The following is a 13,233-nucleotide window of genomic DNA, read 5'->3' on the forward strand; positions in this document are numbered from 1 at the left end:
AACGGCGCGCCACGGGACAAGGGGGGGGGGGGAGTGCAACTGGTGAGCGAAATACCGAGGTCGGTGTCACGTGACCAGCCGAAGTGCGTACGGCAAAGACAACAGGCCAGCTATGAGTTGTAAGGCGAAGTAAGGGAGAGGAGAAAAGTGCGTCAATAAAAGAAGTGTATCGTGTGGACTGATGTGGGGAGGAAGGCTTTTCCCCACACATTAGGATCGCGTGCTAACAGCCGCCAGTCTCTTCCTTGCCCCACGCAGCTCCGCGAGGTCTCGGTGACGTCACAGCTCTCGCGAGACCGTGGCGGAGAAGCAGTGCAGTGTCTGAGGAGAGGAGGCCGGGCAGACATGATGATGATGGAGCCGCCGTTACCGCCAGCCCAAGAGCCACAGCAGCCGGTCGGAAACCAGGAGGACGAGGAAGGGAAAGGCCCGAGTAAGGTCAGCGGCACCAACCACGCGGCGGCCCCCGAGGCGCCGGCTGAGCTCAGCAAGTCGGCCAGAGGCCTGGTCAGGATGTGCGACCTGCTGCTGAAGAAGAAGCAACAGCGTCAGCGGAGGCAACAGGGATCAGCCGGGGCCCTACCGGCCTCACCCACCGGGGCTGGACCCCCAGGCAGGAGCCGCAGGCAGAAGCGGAGCCGGAGCAGCCGCACGGCCAGCAGCAGCGACACGGATAAGAGCAGCGATAGCGGCAGCAGCAGCCAGGACGACGAGGAGGAGGAAGAAGAGGTGTCCGAGGTGGGGAACAAGCCAGGGGCTCTGGGGAAGGGAGGAGGCCCGCACGGTCATGGGATAGGGACGCGCCTCTAGTGTGTATGAAGGTCGTGTGAGGAGGCTCTGCCTTCACCGCATACACCAGCCCGGGCACCTCACTGCTACGGTGCCGCAAGGCCTTGTGGGACATAGGGCGTCCCGGGCCCCGGTGTACGTGCGTACCTGTTACGTGAGAACACACAGGAAGAGGCCCTGTTGCCGTGCCAGCTTCCTCACCCTCTCTCTCCTTTTACTAACCCTAGCATTTCTATAATGAGATCAGGCAGGAAAAACTCAGGGGGCTCCATTCTATCAGTTTTTTTCACCCAACCTGTACACTTGCCTTACAATCTGACCACACAAACAACTATAAGGTGACCAATACACCTTAGTCACACCCAGATCTACAATACGCCTTAGTCGCCCCCCAGATCTACAATACGCCTTAGTCGCCCCCCAGATCTACAATACGCCTTACAGTCGCCCCCCCCCCAGATCTACAATACGCCTTACAGTCGCGCCCCCCCCCCCAGATCTACAATACGCCTTACAGTCGCGCCCCCCCCCCCAGATCTACAATACGCCTTAGTCGCCCCCCCCCAGATCTACAATACGCCTTACAGTCGCCCCCCCCAGATCTACAATACGCCTTACAGTGGCCCCCCCCCCCCAGATCTACAATACGCCTTACAGTCGCCGCCCCCCCCCAGATCTACAATACGCTTACAGTCGCCCCCCCCCAGATCTACAATACGCCTTACAGTCGCCCCCCCCAGATCTACAATACGCCTTACAGTCGCCGCCCCCCCCCCCCCAGATCTACAATACGCCTTACAGCCGCCCCCCCCCCCAGATCTACAATACGCCTTACAGTCGCCCCCCCCAGATCTACAATACGCCTTACAGTCGCGCCCCCCCCCCCCCAGATCTACAATACGCCTTACAGTCGCCCCCCCCCCCAGATCTACAATACGCCTTACAGTCGCCCCCCCCCCCCCAGATCTACAATACGCCTTACAGTCGCCCCCCCCCCCCCAGATCTACAATACGCCTTACAGTCGCCCCCCCAGATCTACAATACGCCTTACAGTCGCCCCCCCAGATCTACAATACGCCTTACAGTCGCCCCCCCCCAGATCTACAATACGCCTTACAGTCGCCCCCCCAGATCTACAATACACTTTAGTCACCCTTAGTTCTACAATACGCCTTACAGCCACCCCCAGATCTACAATACGCCTTAGTCGTCCCTAGATCTACAATACGCCTTAGTCGCCCCTAGATCTACAATACGCCTTAGTCGCCCCTAGATCTACAATACGCCTTAGTCGCCCCTAGATCTACAATACGCCTTAGTCGCCCCTAGATCTACAATACGCCTTAGTCGCCCCTAGATCTACAATACGCCTTAGTCGCCCCTAGATCTACAATACGCCTTAGTCGCCCCTAGATCTACAATACGCCTTACAGTCGCCCCTAGATCTACAATACGCCTTACAGTCGCCCCTAGATCTACAATACGCCTTACAGTCGCCCCTAGATCTACAATACGCCTTACAGTCGCCCCTAGATCTACAATACGCCTTACAGTCGCCCCTAGATCTACAATACGCCTTACAGTCGCCCCTAGATCTACAATACGCCTTACAGTCGCCCCTAGATCTACAATACGCCTTACAGTCGCCCCTAGATCTACAATACGCCTTACAGTCGCCCCTAGATCTACAATACGCCTTACAGTCGCCCCTAGATCTACAATACGCCTTACAGTCGCCCCTAGATCTACAATACGCCTTACAGTCGCCCCTAGATCTACAATACGCCTTACAGTCGCCCCTAGATCTACAATACGCCTTACAGTCGCCCCTAGATCTACAATACGCCTTACAGTCGCCCCTAGATCTACAATACGCCTTACAGTCGCCCCTAGATCTACAATACGCCTTACAGTCGCCCCTAGATCTACAATACGCCTTACAGTCGCCCCTAGATCTACAATACGCCTTACAGTCGCCCCTAGATCTACAATACGCCTTACAGTCGCCCCTAGATCTACAATACGCCTTACAGTCGCCCCTAGATCTACAATACGCCTTACAGTCGCCCCTAGATCTACAATACGCCTTACAGTCGCCCCTAGATCTACAATACGCCTTACAGTCGCCCCTAGATCTACAATACGCCTTACAGTCGCCCCTAGATCTACAATACGCCTTACAGTCGCCCCCAGAGCTACAATACGCCTTACAGTCGCCCCCAGAGCTACAATACACTTTACAGTCATCCCTAGTTCTACAATACGCCTTACAGCCGCCCCTAGGTCTACAGTCCGCCTTACAGCCGCCGCGACTGTGGGGCGCATTGTAAATCTAGGTTTACAATAGGCTTTACAGTCGCCCCTAGATCTACAGTAAAGTATGTACCACAAGGGCCTGCCTGATTTTTTTACAAATTGGAAGTATTTTATAGGTTTGTCCTTGTATGGTTTCAGTCAGTCCTGGTTTACTCTTATGCAATGTGGGAAACGCATCATATCCCATGTTTTCCCCCGATTGCAATCTCCCAGTGTCCATGCGATCTGTTGCAGTTATTGATGTTAGATTACAGACATCGCAAACCAGTGTGATTGCCATAATTGCAGTGCATGGGTGTGAACACCTAAGCGATGCCATTCATGTGTGGGGAAAAAAAATTAAGTCAGCAGCAACAAATACTGTTGCTGACTTTTAATATTAGGGCACTTTACCTGTCCAGGCATCCAGCAATGTTCTCACCTGAGCTTATTCTTGAATCGTCTCTCGGGTGCTGGATCCGCCATCTAGGCTAAGGGAAACGGGCAGTGAAGCCTTGCAGTTTCACACCTGGTTTCCTGCTGCACTCTGTGAATGGGCCACAGCAAACTGTCGGAAGCGGGAGCCCCCCCCCCCCCCCCCCTCTCCATAATGTTCCAAATGTGGGGGGGGGGGGGCAGGCCAGCAGAGCTTCCCCTTTTGTGTAGAACTTCACTTTAAAGCGGGAGTCCCCTGGGAATCCGCATTTTTTTATTTTTATTTTTTTTTTTATTTTTTTTTTTATTTTTTTTTAAAGCCAGCAGCTACAAATACTGCAGGTGCTGACTTTTAAAATAGTGACACTTACCTGTCCAGCGCGCCCGCGATGTCGGCACCCGAAGCCGATCTCTCGATTCTCTCGGGTGCTGCCACCGCCATCTTGAGTATGGGAATCAGGAAGTGGAGCCTTTCGGCTTCATTTCCCGGTTCCCTACTGCGCATGCGCGAGTCGTGCTGCGCAATAAGGATGGACCCGCTGCCTCTGGGAGCTGTGTGTTTTCCAGCAGGCAGCGGGGGACTTTCGGAAAGGGGCGTAATCTACGCCCCTTTCCGCAGAGAGCTATCCCGGAAGTGGGTGCAGATACCTGTACTGTACAGGTACCTGCACCCCCCTCCCCCCTGAAAGGTGCCAATTGTGGCGCCGGAGGGGGGGAGGGTTCCGATGAGCGGAAGGTCCACTTTAGGGTGGACCTCCGCTTTAAAGTGGTTGTAAACCGTTACATATATCCAGCAAAGTGACTGGCCTCAGGTGATACAGAGATGGAAAAAAAAAATCCTCCTACATAAGTACCCGTCTATCTGCAGTCTTTTCTCTACATCTGTTCAAAGTCAAGAATTTATAAGCTTGTCCGAGTTCAGAAAGAGGGCGGAGAGCTGAAGTCACACTGCAGTGCTCAGTGAAGAGAGTTCTGAGCACTGATTGGAGGGAAGACGCCCATCCCCCGCCCCCCCCCCTCCTCAAACAGCTTACAGAGTCGAGGCTTTCAGTCGGCTGGAGATCCCTCCCCTGTCACCATTTTCATTTTGGTGTCAGGTAAACTTGTCAGATGTGATTCATGCTGAATGCAGAGGAGCAAAGCAACAGACAAAAGTGACCTTTAGACCGTGTTTTCACTACTGTGAAGTCGCATGACAAGTCAAAATCCATGTATTTCAAAGGTCCCCATTCTAAATGGTGTGACTCAAGTCGTAGCGATGCCAAAAAGGTTTTTGTACTACTTTGACTTCGGTGCAACTTGTTCTCACATGGCATTGCATCAAAAATCACATTGAAAAGTTGCACTGTAAATCGTGAGACTTTGGGGTCGCAATGGTGGAAACCTTGCCTAAGTGCTCTTTAATTGAGATAAATACACACACTATAGAGCAGTGATGGCGAACCTTGGCGCCCCAGATGTTTTGGAACTACATTTCCCATGATGCTCAACTACACTGCAGCATGCATGAGAATCATGGGAAATGTAGTTCCAAAACATCTGGGGTGCCAAGGTTTGCCATCACTGCTATAGAGGGATATGCTTTAATAGTATTTTCATGTCTAAGGTTTACAGTCACTTTAAAATGCACCATTGACTTCGTAGTACAAGGGTCTTTTTGAAATTTAAAGTATTATTTGGGTTTGTCCTCAGATTTGGTAAATCTAAGGCCTCCTTTACACGGAGTGAATTTGTGTGAGGGCCGTCTGTACCTGCACAGGTATTTTGTGTCTCCTCTTGCAGGCAGTTCCAATTGATGTCTTTTGGGACGCAGCCACTGCTCCCAATTTTATATCTGTGCATGTGCCTGAATGTATCCTGTGTGGGTGCACCAAACTCACACTGATGTCATATTAGGAGCAGCTGTCATAACCAGGCAACTGCTGCGTCCTAGTTGATATCAGTGGGACTACTTGCACAGGGATGCACAGAACACCTGTGCATCCTTGCGTGGGTAAGCTCGCTTCTCACACAGGGCATACATGAATACACCCCATGTGAACAAGGCCTAAAGCTGTACAATGTGCTTAGTGTCTGTCATCTGGAGTTTACATGTTCTCCCTGTGCCTGCTTGGGTTTCCTCCGGGTACTCCAGTTTCCTCCCACACTCCAAAGACATGCTGGTAGGTTAATTGGATCCTGCCTAAATTGACCCTAGTATATGAATGCGAGGGACCTTAGATGGTGAGCTCCTTGAGGGCAGGGACTAATGTGGGTGTTGTGTGTGTGTGTTTTTTTTTTTTTTTGTTTTTTTTTTTTTGTGAAGTTTAAACCTGGGACTACACATACAAAATAAATATTTTCAGTTCAGCAAAAGCCGGCCAAATTTTGGTACATGTGTACCGCTGGCTGTAGAAGCCAGTGCAACCGTCCTGCTGGAAAACCAGCATTCTATCAGCTCATGCAGCCAACAACTGGTTGGTAGGGGCTATATCTGTTTTACTTTTTATTCAACATGCAGGTTGAACAAAAAAAAAAAACTATGCATGTATATCCTGCTTAAGGGCCTGTCTGATTTTATAAATGTCTAGATCTGGCCTTGTACTACTTTTAGTTTTGCTAGATCTAAAGGAGATTGTACTATATAGTGTATGGCCAGCTTTAGATTTAACAAAACTTTGTAATATGAGGACCTACCTGAGGGGACTAAGTAGAGGCTAGTAGCCAATAGCTTTGGTCTTGTAATTTAATCTGAGCATGTGTGGCATTTTGTCCATCAGAATTCTCTACAAACGATCGGAAAAAGTCCGATCTGATTTTTTTTTTTTGTCATAAGATTGTAGGTCCTGCTCTCAAATTTTTATTTTTTTTTCTGTCTGAATTTCCGACGGATGCCCACACACAATTGGATTTTCCGACAATATAATCTGATCGGACCGTGTGTACATGGCATAAGTCATGTCCAGTCCAGCCTTTTCCCTCTGTCAGTTGAGCATAGAGGTTTGCAGAGACCTTTCAGGCTTAGTGCCGTGTTCCTGAGGCTGATGTTAAATTATATGGGGGGTAGTCATTCGGCTGCACTTGTTCCAAACCTTTGTACGATCTCATTTAAAGCTAAAAATAACTATGTAGTACAATCAGCTGGTAACGTGTGCGTGTGTGTGTGTGTGTGTGTGTGTGTGCGTGTGTGGTGAGTGTTGCACAGCTTTTACACAAATAAATCGTATGTGAAAAAAGTGACTGTTGGGGGGAGAAAGCTGATAAATAGAGCCCTAAATGTCATTTTAATGCAGTGAGTGTAAAGACATGAATTTTGATTTACCAAACAGTCTCTTATAATCACCTGTAAATATTAGAATTCCCTGGGAAAAAATGGAAGCAACAGGTCCAATCAAGTGTGTTACAATGCTCATGTGCTGACAAGCAACTTGCAGACAGAAGGAGAAAGTATAGAGGTGATCTAGTCAACCGGTTGCTACTTTTTTCCTGTCTAGGGACAGGCTTAGGGCTACTTATGTGTGCTGCTTAAGGTTTTATTCACACAGCTGATTTGGGCCATATACTGTCAAGAATGGGTATTTCTGAGGGAGGGTATTTACAGGTGTTTGTGATCGGCTGTGGCCTGCAGACCGACGGGTGCTGTTCACACGTAACTGTACATCCAATCGGTTACATGCATGCCTGCGTCCTGGATTGGATGTCTGGTTACATAAACACCGCTATGGCGCATGTCAGCCTGTCATTGACACTTTCAGGCTGCTGTCTGCGGCTGACTGCACTAACCTGTGCATACCCAACTTGGTGGAATTCTTGGTGCCTTATGGCCCTGATTGGCTGTGTGAATGTTCCCAAACAGTAGCAGACAATAGTCCTGCAACAGGGGTGTGCTGTCTGTCAGGGCTGTGTAAAGCTCACAATTAAGTGGACAGAATTACACATCCCTTTGGCAGGTAAGACCACCCTTATGTGTACATCAATGGTGTATTTAGACATTTCATGAGTACAGCTTTAAATGCCAGATACGCTTCTTAATTGGTTTATGTAATACACTGTAGATTTGAAGGAAATGTTTTAGGACCAATCATTTCTCAGCAGATTAAGCTGCAAGATTTGAATTCTGTGTGTCAGTTGAATATAGTAAGGACACACAAGCTCAAGTCCCTTTTTGTCCTTCCTGTATCCTTTTTTTTTTTTTTTTTTTTTCTTTTCACTAGCAAGTGGTGGTAGCAGAAATGGTCAAATCTGTTACATAACTCGTAGTAGGATTGTATTACATCTCTTTAGAAACATTCATATTTGATGTGGTTCAAGTAAAAAATGTCTGTAGAGGCGGTCTGGTTTACATGAACAATTCTTCCCTAGATGAAATAGAATTTGCAGGTCTTCAAGCAATTAGATGGGTAGGGCTGCCGCATGTGCCTGAGTCACTATGATTTGTGTGGCCAGTAGGGTTCTCCCACGAGCTGCTGATATTCTTGGTGTGATCTGCATAGCTGATGACATTCAGTGACTCCACAAATGCTTACATTTTGGTGTTTTTATGGATTTTGACTGTTTCAATGTTTTAAATACTTAATATCCTAGCTGTTTCAAATAGAAGGTAAACATGGTATGTGTTTTAGGGTATGCCTTACTACACATTGCTTTTTTGCTTCTGATATTATTAATTTGGATATTCAAATTTCATGAGTTTTAAAATCGAACTATAAGACAATTTTGAATTTTCTAGCCTTCTGTGGTTTGGGTCCTGGAAAAAAATATAGTAAAATTACAATTATGAGATAGACATGTAGGTTGCAATAGCTGCCCTGAAAAATTCTACCCACCTGGCACTCATTGTGATATTGTGCTTGACAACCAAACAGCTATCATTTTCAGAAGGTCAGCCATGATAGCCCACATATTGCTCTCATGAAAGATTTCCCTTTCAAAAGCTAACAGCATTAAGAAGAGTGTACAGAGGCACCTAAGTGAGCTTAAAATGAAGTGAGCGCTCTCTGTTAGACATATTTGTTGCTTATGTTCCTAATGTAGTGATTGAAACTTGTACACTGGAAGAAATTATTAGGGCCATGTCACATTAGTGATTTTGTCTCTGGCTGCAACTCTCTAGCATCAGGATAGCTATAGAGGACACGCACCTGCTTCTACGGAGATGATGCTCCCTGGAAGAACAATTGCAAAATCTTTACCAGAATGCTTGTTACAGGGCCATCAAGCCCTTCAGAGAAAATGGACTCCTGGAAAATGGGAAGAATAAGCAGCCCTGCTGTACCTGAACGCTGTTGTGTGGTCGGCAGGGGGATCACCTAAGTTTAAATCAACTCTGTCCCCCCCCCCCCCAATGCAGTTCTCTCTACAAATGCCTGACCTATGCTTGCCTCATTATTTCTCTGCTTCAGGCAGTGAAGCCTCCATCAGACAATTCAGTAGTCAACACTTCCGGCAGCAAAGGTTGCCCATGTCCCTCAGCATGTTCTGTGATTCCATAGCTGTATTTAGCTATTGGCATACACTTTCAGATAGCTAAATACATAGTTCAAATATATTTCCACGTACCAAATGAATTGTACTCAGTCATTATTGTGATGTATGCATGCTTCTCAGTTTATTATTATGGCTGTGGGTTGGCTCTCCTGTCATTGAACAGATCTCATGATGATGATGCCTTATCCAGTTAGAAGGCTAGAGGTGTGGAGGCGACCTAAGCAGATACATCCCTGGGAGAAATGCAGAGGCTTCTGTTGCCTTCCTTTTGGCCTCAATATTTGCAGTCAGCGATCTGCATTGAGCAATTGAAGCTTAGGAAAAGTAAAACATTTGATCTACAGATTTCTTTCAGGTCTGCGATTCAAAATATTCATACTTTTTGGATTCCCATAACATCCAGGCAACTAGCATTTTCTAAATTGATGGGACTACTTCTATAACTGGTATAGGATTGCGTGTATTTAGGTGTCAAGTGTAGCAGAGTAACGCAAATCTCAACATTAGCTTATAGAAGTACAAATCCATTGGTAAAAACCCAACAAACCTATATGTATCTATTTTTTTAGCCATGTACCTGGAGTTTTGCTTTAGGGGAGTAATCAAACTTGCTGAACTCTTTAAAACCTTTTCATGCTGGGAAGGATTCAGATAGTTTAGAACGCCCTTTCACCAGGAATCCATGGAACCCCTAGGGTTCCTTCAGAAGTTGCAATTTTTGCCTCTCCTATATTTCCACTGACCAATGATTCATTTCATCTATATGTCAGATGGACATTCTTCCCACTAATCACTTGTGAAAGGTACATTTTTTTTTTTTTTTTCTTTTTTTTTCACTGACCACCAACGGCAAACAATTTTTGTTGACTTGAGCAGGCCTGGGTGTCAAAACAGTGGCGGCCACTCCATGCGGGATGCCGCTGCATTAATACATGCAGGGCATCGGACGCATGGATTCCAATGGCTTTTTTGTATTTATTATTTTGAAGCACATGATTGGAGCCTGAGGCTCTAATTGGCTTCAAAAAAGGGTGTTTTGTAACAAACGCAAATTGATATTTGCCATTGTCTTCCTGATTCTTCTTCTGGCCAATCGGGAAGAGGGTCCTGAGATCAGTCACCCGATTGGCCGAGAGAAGCGATTCTATTGGTCGCCTAAGAGGAGGGAGAAAACGCATGACGGAAGCCGCCATGATGCTGAGGAGATGCAGGGGAAGCCACGAAAAACACAACTAAATCGACGGTAAAACCTAGCGGTGATTAACTAACGCCGCCCCCGTGCTTTCAGTTTAAAAGGACTCTAAGTGGGGAATAAATACACAGCATTGTGATTGTACTCTATGCAGTGTAACTGCAAAATTTCTTATTGCCCCCCCAAAGTAATTTGAGAATAAACTTTCCTCTTCCATAGTTCCCGCTGTAGGATGGAAACTTGTCCATAGTATGTCACTTCATGTCAGTACTAAGGAGGAGCTCAGGCATGTTTGGGCACAAGTCTGATCTCACGGAAGCTATTAACTACCACAGGCATCAAAGGCTTTTCCCGCTCCTGTAGCCATTTTGTATGCAGGGGGCATGTATATGTGTGGCGAATGCCTCTGCCAAAAAGGCAGGGTGGTAATGGTGAAAACTAATCAAGGATGCCAGAAACCATAAGTCTAGGATAGGATATTATGGCAAAGGGGAAGTTGAAATCATACATTGGATAGAGTGAATGATATCCAGCAGAAATGGTAGACGGTCCACAACTCAGGGCAGGCCTCTTGCTGGAAGCGGAAGCACACTGCAAGCATGTAGAAAAAAAAAAAAAAAGCAGAGGAAGAGGAGCCTTCTAAGTGCAGACAGTGTAGTATCTAATTGAACAAAGATTAAAAACGCTCACATTGAGTTAAGTTTGTGTAGGCATAAGAGTAGTCCTGCAGTGGTGTGTCTCTTTGCATGCTGGTCCAGTAGGCTGTGCCACTGGTTTTCCCTGTAGGAGCCGTCCACCGGCTCAGTGTGTGGTGACGAGTCCAGGGAGGAAGGCACAGCCTACCGGACCAGTGTGCAAAGATACGCTGCTGCGGGACTACTCCTATGCTATCTCTGCACGCTGGTCCGGTAGGCTGTGCCTTCCTCCCTGGACTCGTCACCACACACTGAGCCAGTGGACGGCTCCTACAGGGAAACCGAGTGGCACAGCCTACTGGACCAGCATGCAAAAAGACACACCGCTGCAGGACTACTCTTGTGCTTACACAAACTTACCTCAATGTGAATGCCTCCGCCACCTATGATTTGGCTGTTGGCTTTGACAGCTTCCTGGTGGGATAGTTTAGGCAGGTTTGGACGTGTCATCTGGGATACTTAAAGCATATCTAAACACAAAAGTTTTCCTTATTTGTAGAATGTCACAGGATTTATACAGCTGCCTACAGGAAGATATGGACACTGGCAAACAAGAAAAAACTGACCAGAGTATAACCCTTCCCACTCCATGTGCATGAGTGTTTTTTGCTAGTGCCCTAGAGGATGGGAGTCTTCTTTCTTCCTTCTTCCTTCTTTCTTCTTCTTTCTTCTTCTTTCTTCTTTCTTCTTTCTTCTTTCTTTCTTCTTTCTTCTTCTTTAGAGAAATTTTAAACTATTTTACCAGAGATCTATCTAGATTTTTCTCCAAGCAAAATGAGAACAAGATCTCCAAAACTTGCAATAAGGTCTTTCATTTCAAATGTACATCTTCATACAAAAATAAGCATGACTGCAGTTTCATTGTTCTTCATCAAGCTGTAGTTGTAATTATGTTACCATTAGACCCACTACCTAAAATGGGGTATGACTACACAGGTGTGTCCAATATACCATATTACACCGATTCACGCAGAAAAATCTCTTCTAAGTATCAGAAATAGAAGATATCTATATCTATATTACTATGCAAGATGTATATAGCACCAACAGTTTGCACAGCACTTTACAACATGAGGGCAGACAGTACGGTTACAATACAATTCAATACAGCAGGAATCAGAGGGCCCTGCTTGTTCGAGCTTACAAACTAGAAATGTTTATTTTTCTTTAGTCAAAACCACATGCTCCTCGTGCTAGTCGTTTTGTGCAATTATCTGGATTGGCGTATCCTCAGAAATAGCTTTGGGGGCTTTTCCCAGACCCCATCTGGGCAGGACAATTGTGGGGCCTACCTGTAATGTGACCTTCGGACACGGCTCTGCTTGTGGCACTTTCCAGACTTTTGTATACTGTTAGTTGCAGAGTACTTTCCAGGCCCAGAGGACCCATTCTCTGAACTTTTTAAAACTTTTGGAGACACTGTTATTACTCCCTATTTTTCTGCTGAACTCTACATAAAGGATGTTAGCACCAAGGAATTGAGTACTGTCACTAGGTTTAGGGTTGTGCACCCAAATCTTTTCCTCCATTCATTGTGAGGTGCATTCCTGCCACTGTTTCTTATTGCAAGAGATGTGCGGTTTCATGTTGGTTAGTCCAGGCTGCTGCCTATAGTGACCATGTCACCTTCCAGCAGTTGGCTCATAGGTGCCCAAGGTATTTTAACTTGGTTGGTTCCATTTTGAGGTACAACATGTTTCATCCCAAACACAAGAGGAGCAGTCTCAGGCTCGATTCACATCTATGCATGTTGCTTTTGAGCATTTCTGCAGTGCTGTTTGTGGTGCTTGCTGCGTTTTTACCGTGATTTTGTTGCAAAATATTTTTCACACTGTATATAGCTGGTTGCTAAGGAGGGGGCCAGGAAGCCGGCCGTCACGTCCTTAACAACCGATAAGTCATTAGCTGTCAGTGGGCTTCCCTGCTGACAGCTGAATGCAAAAAAAAATTGAATTGCTGGCAAAAAAAAGGTCCATACCAGACCCTTATCCGCACATGCAGTCCATCAGGTCAGTAAAGGGAGGGGACGTGCAAGCGCCAAAACTGAATAAAAGATGGTGTGGGGTGGGGGCCCCCAAAATCCATAGTGAACCGTTATCCGAGCATGCAGCCTAGCAGGTCAGAAATGGGAGGGGACAAGTGAGCATCCCCCTCTTCTGAACTGTACCAGTCCGCATGCCCTCAACATGGGGTAGTGGGTGTTTTGGGGTGCCCCCCACCCCAAAACACCTCTTCACGACAACCCTGGCCATTGGTTGTTGGGGTCTGTGGGTGGTGGGCTTATCAGAATACGGGGGCCCCCAGATCCCCCCCCACTAATGTGCATGGATATCGGGTACACCGCACCCCTACCCATTCAC

The 13,233-nt window shown here is 46.9% G+C and overlaps 1 protein-coding gene across 7 annotated transcripts in view; it reads left to right on the forward strand.

Annotated features, from left to right (window-relative positions):
- The first annotated feature begins 37 nt into the window (after positions 1-37).
- ANKRD17 (ankyrin repeat domain 17) overlaps positions 38-13,233 on the forward strand; it is a 217,824-nt gene continuing 204,628 nt past the window's right edge. For 5 of the 7 annotated variants that reach the window (XM_077476428.1, XM_077476431.1, XM_077476429.1 and 2 more), the window contains exon 1: positions 38-738. In XM_077476428.1, coding sequence (XP_077332554.1) covers positions 346-738 — 393 coding nt within the window. In that variant the 5' untranslated portion in view covers positions 38-345. The remainder of the gene's footprint in view (positions 739-13,233) is intronic. The other 2 variants (XM_077476434.1, XM_077476435.1) reach the window with 2 other exon arrangements.

Source organism: Lithobates pipiens, unplaced genomic scaffold (assembly GCF_037356315.1).
Source record: "Lithobates pipiens isolate NorthernLeopardFrog02 unplaced genomic scaffold, aLitPip1_a1.2 Scaffold_13, whole genome shotgun sequence".
NCBI classification, from domain to species: Eukaryota; Metazoa; Chordata; class Amphibia; order Anura; family Ranidae; genus Lithobates; species Lithobates pipiens.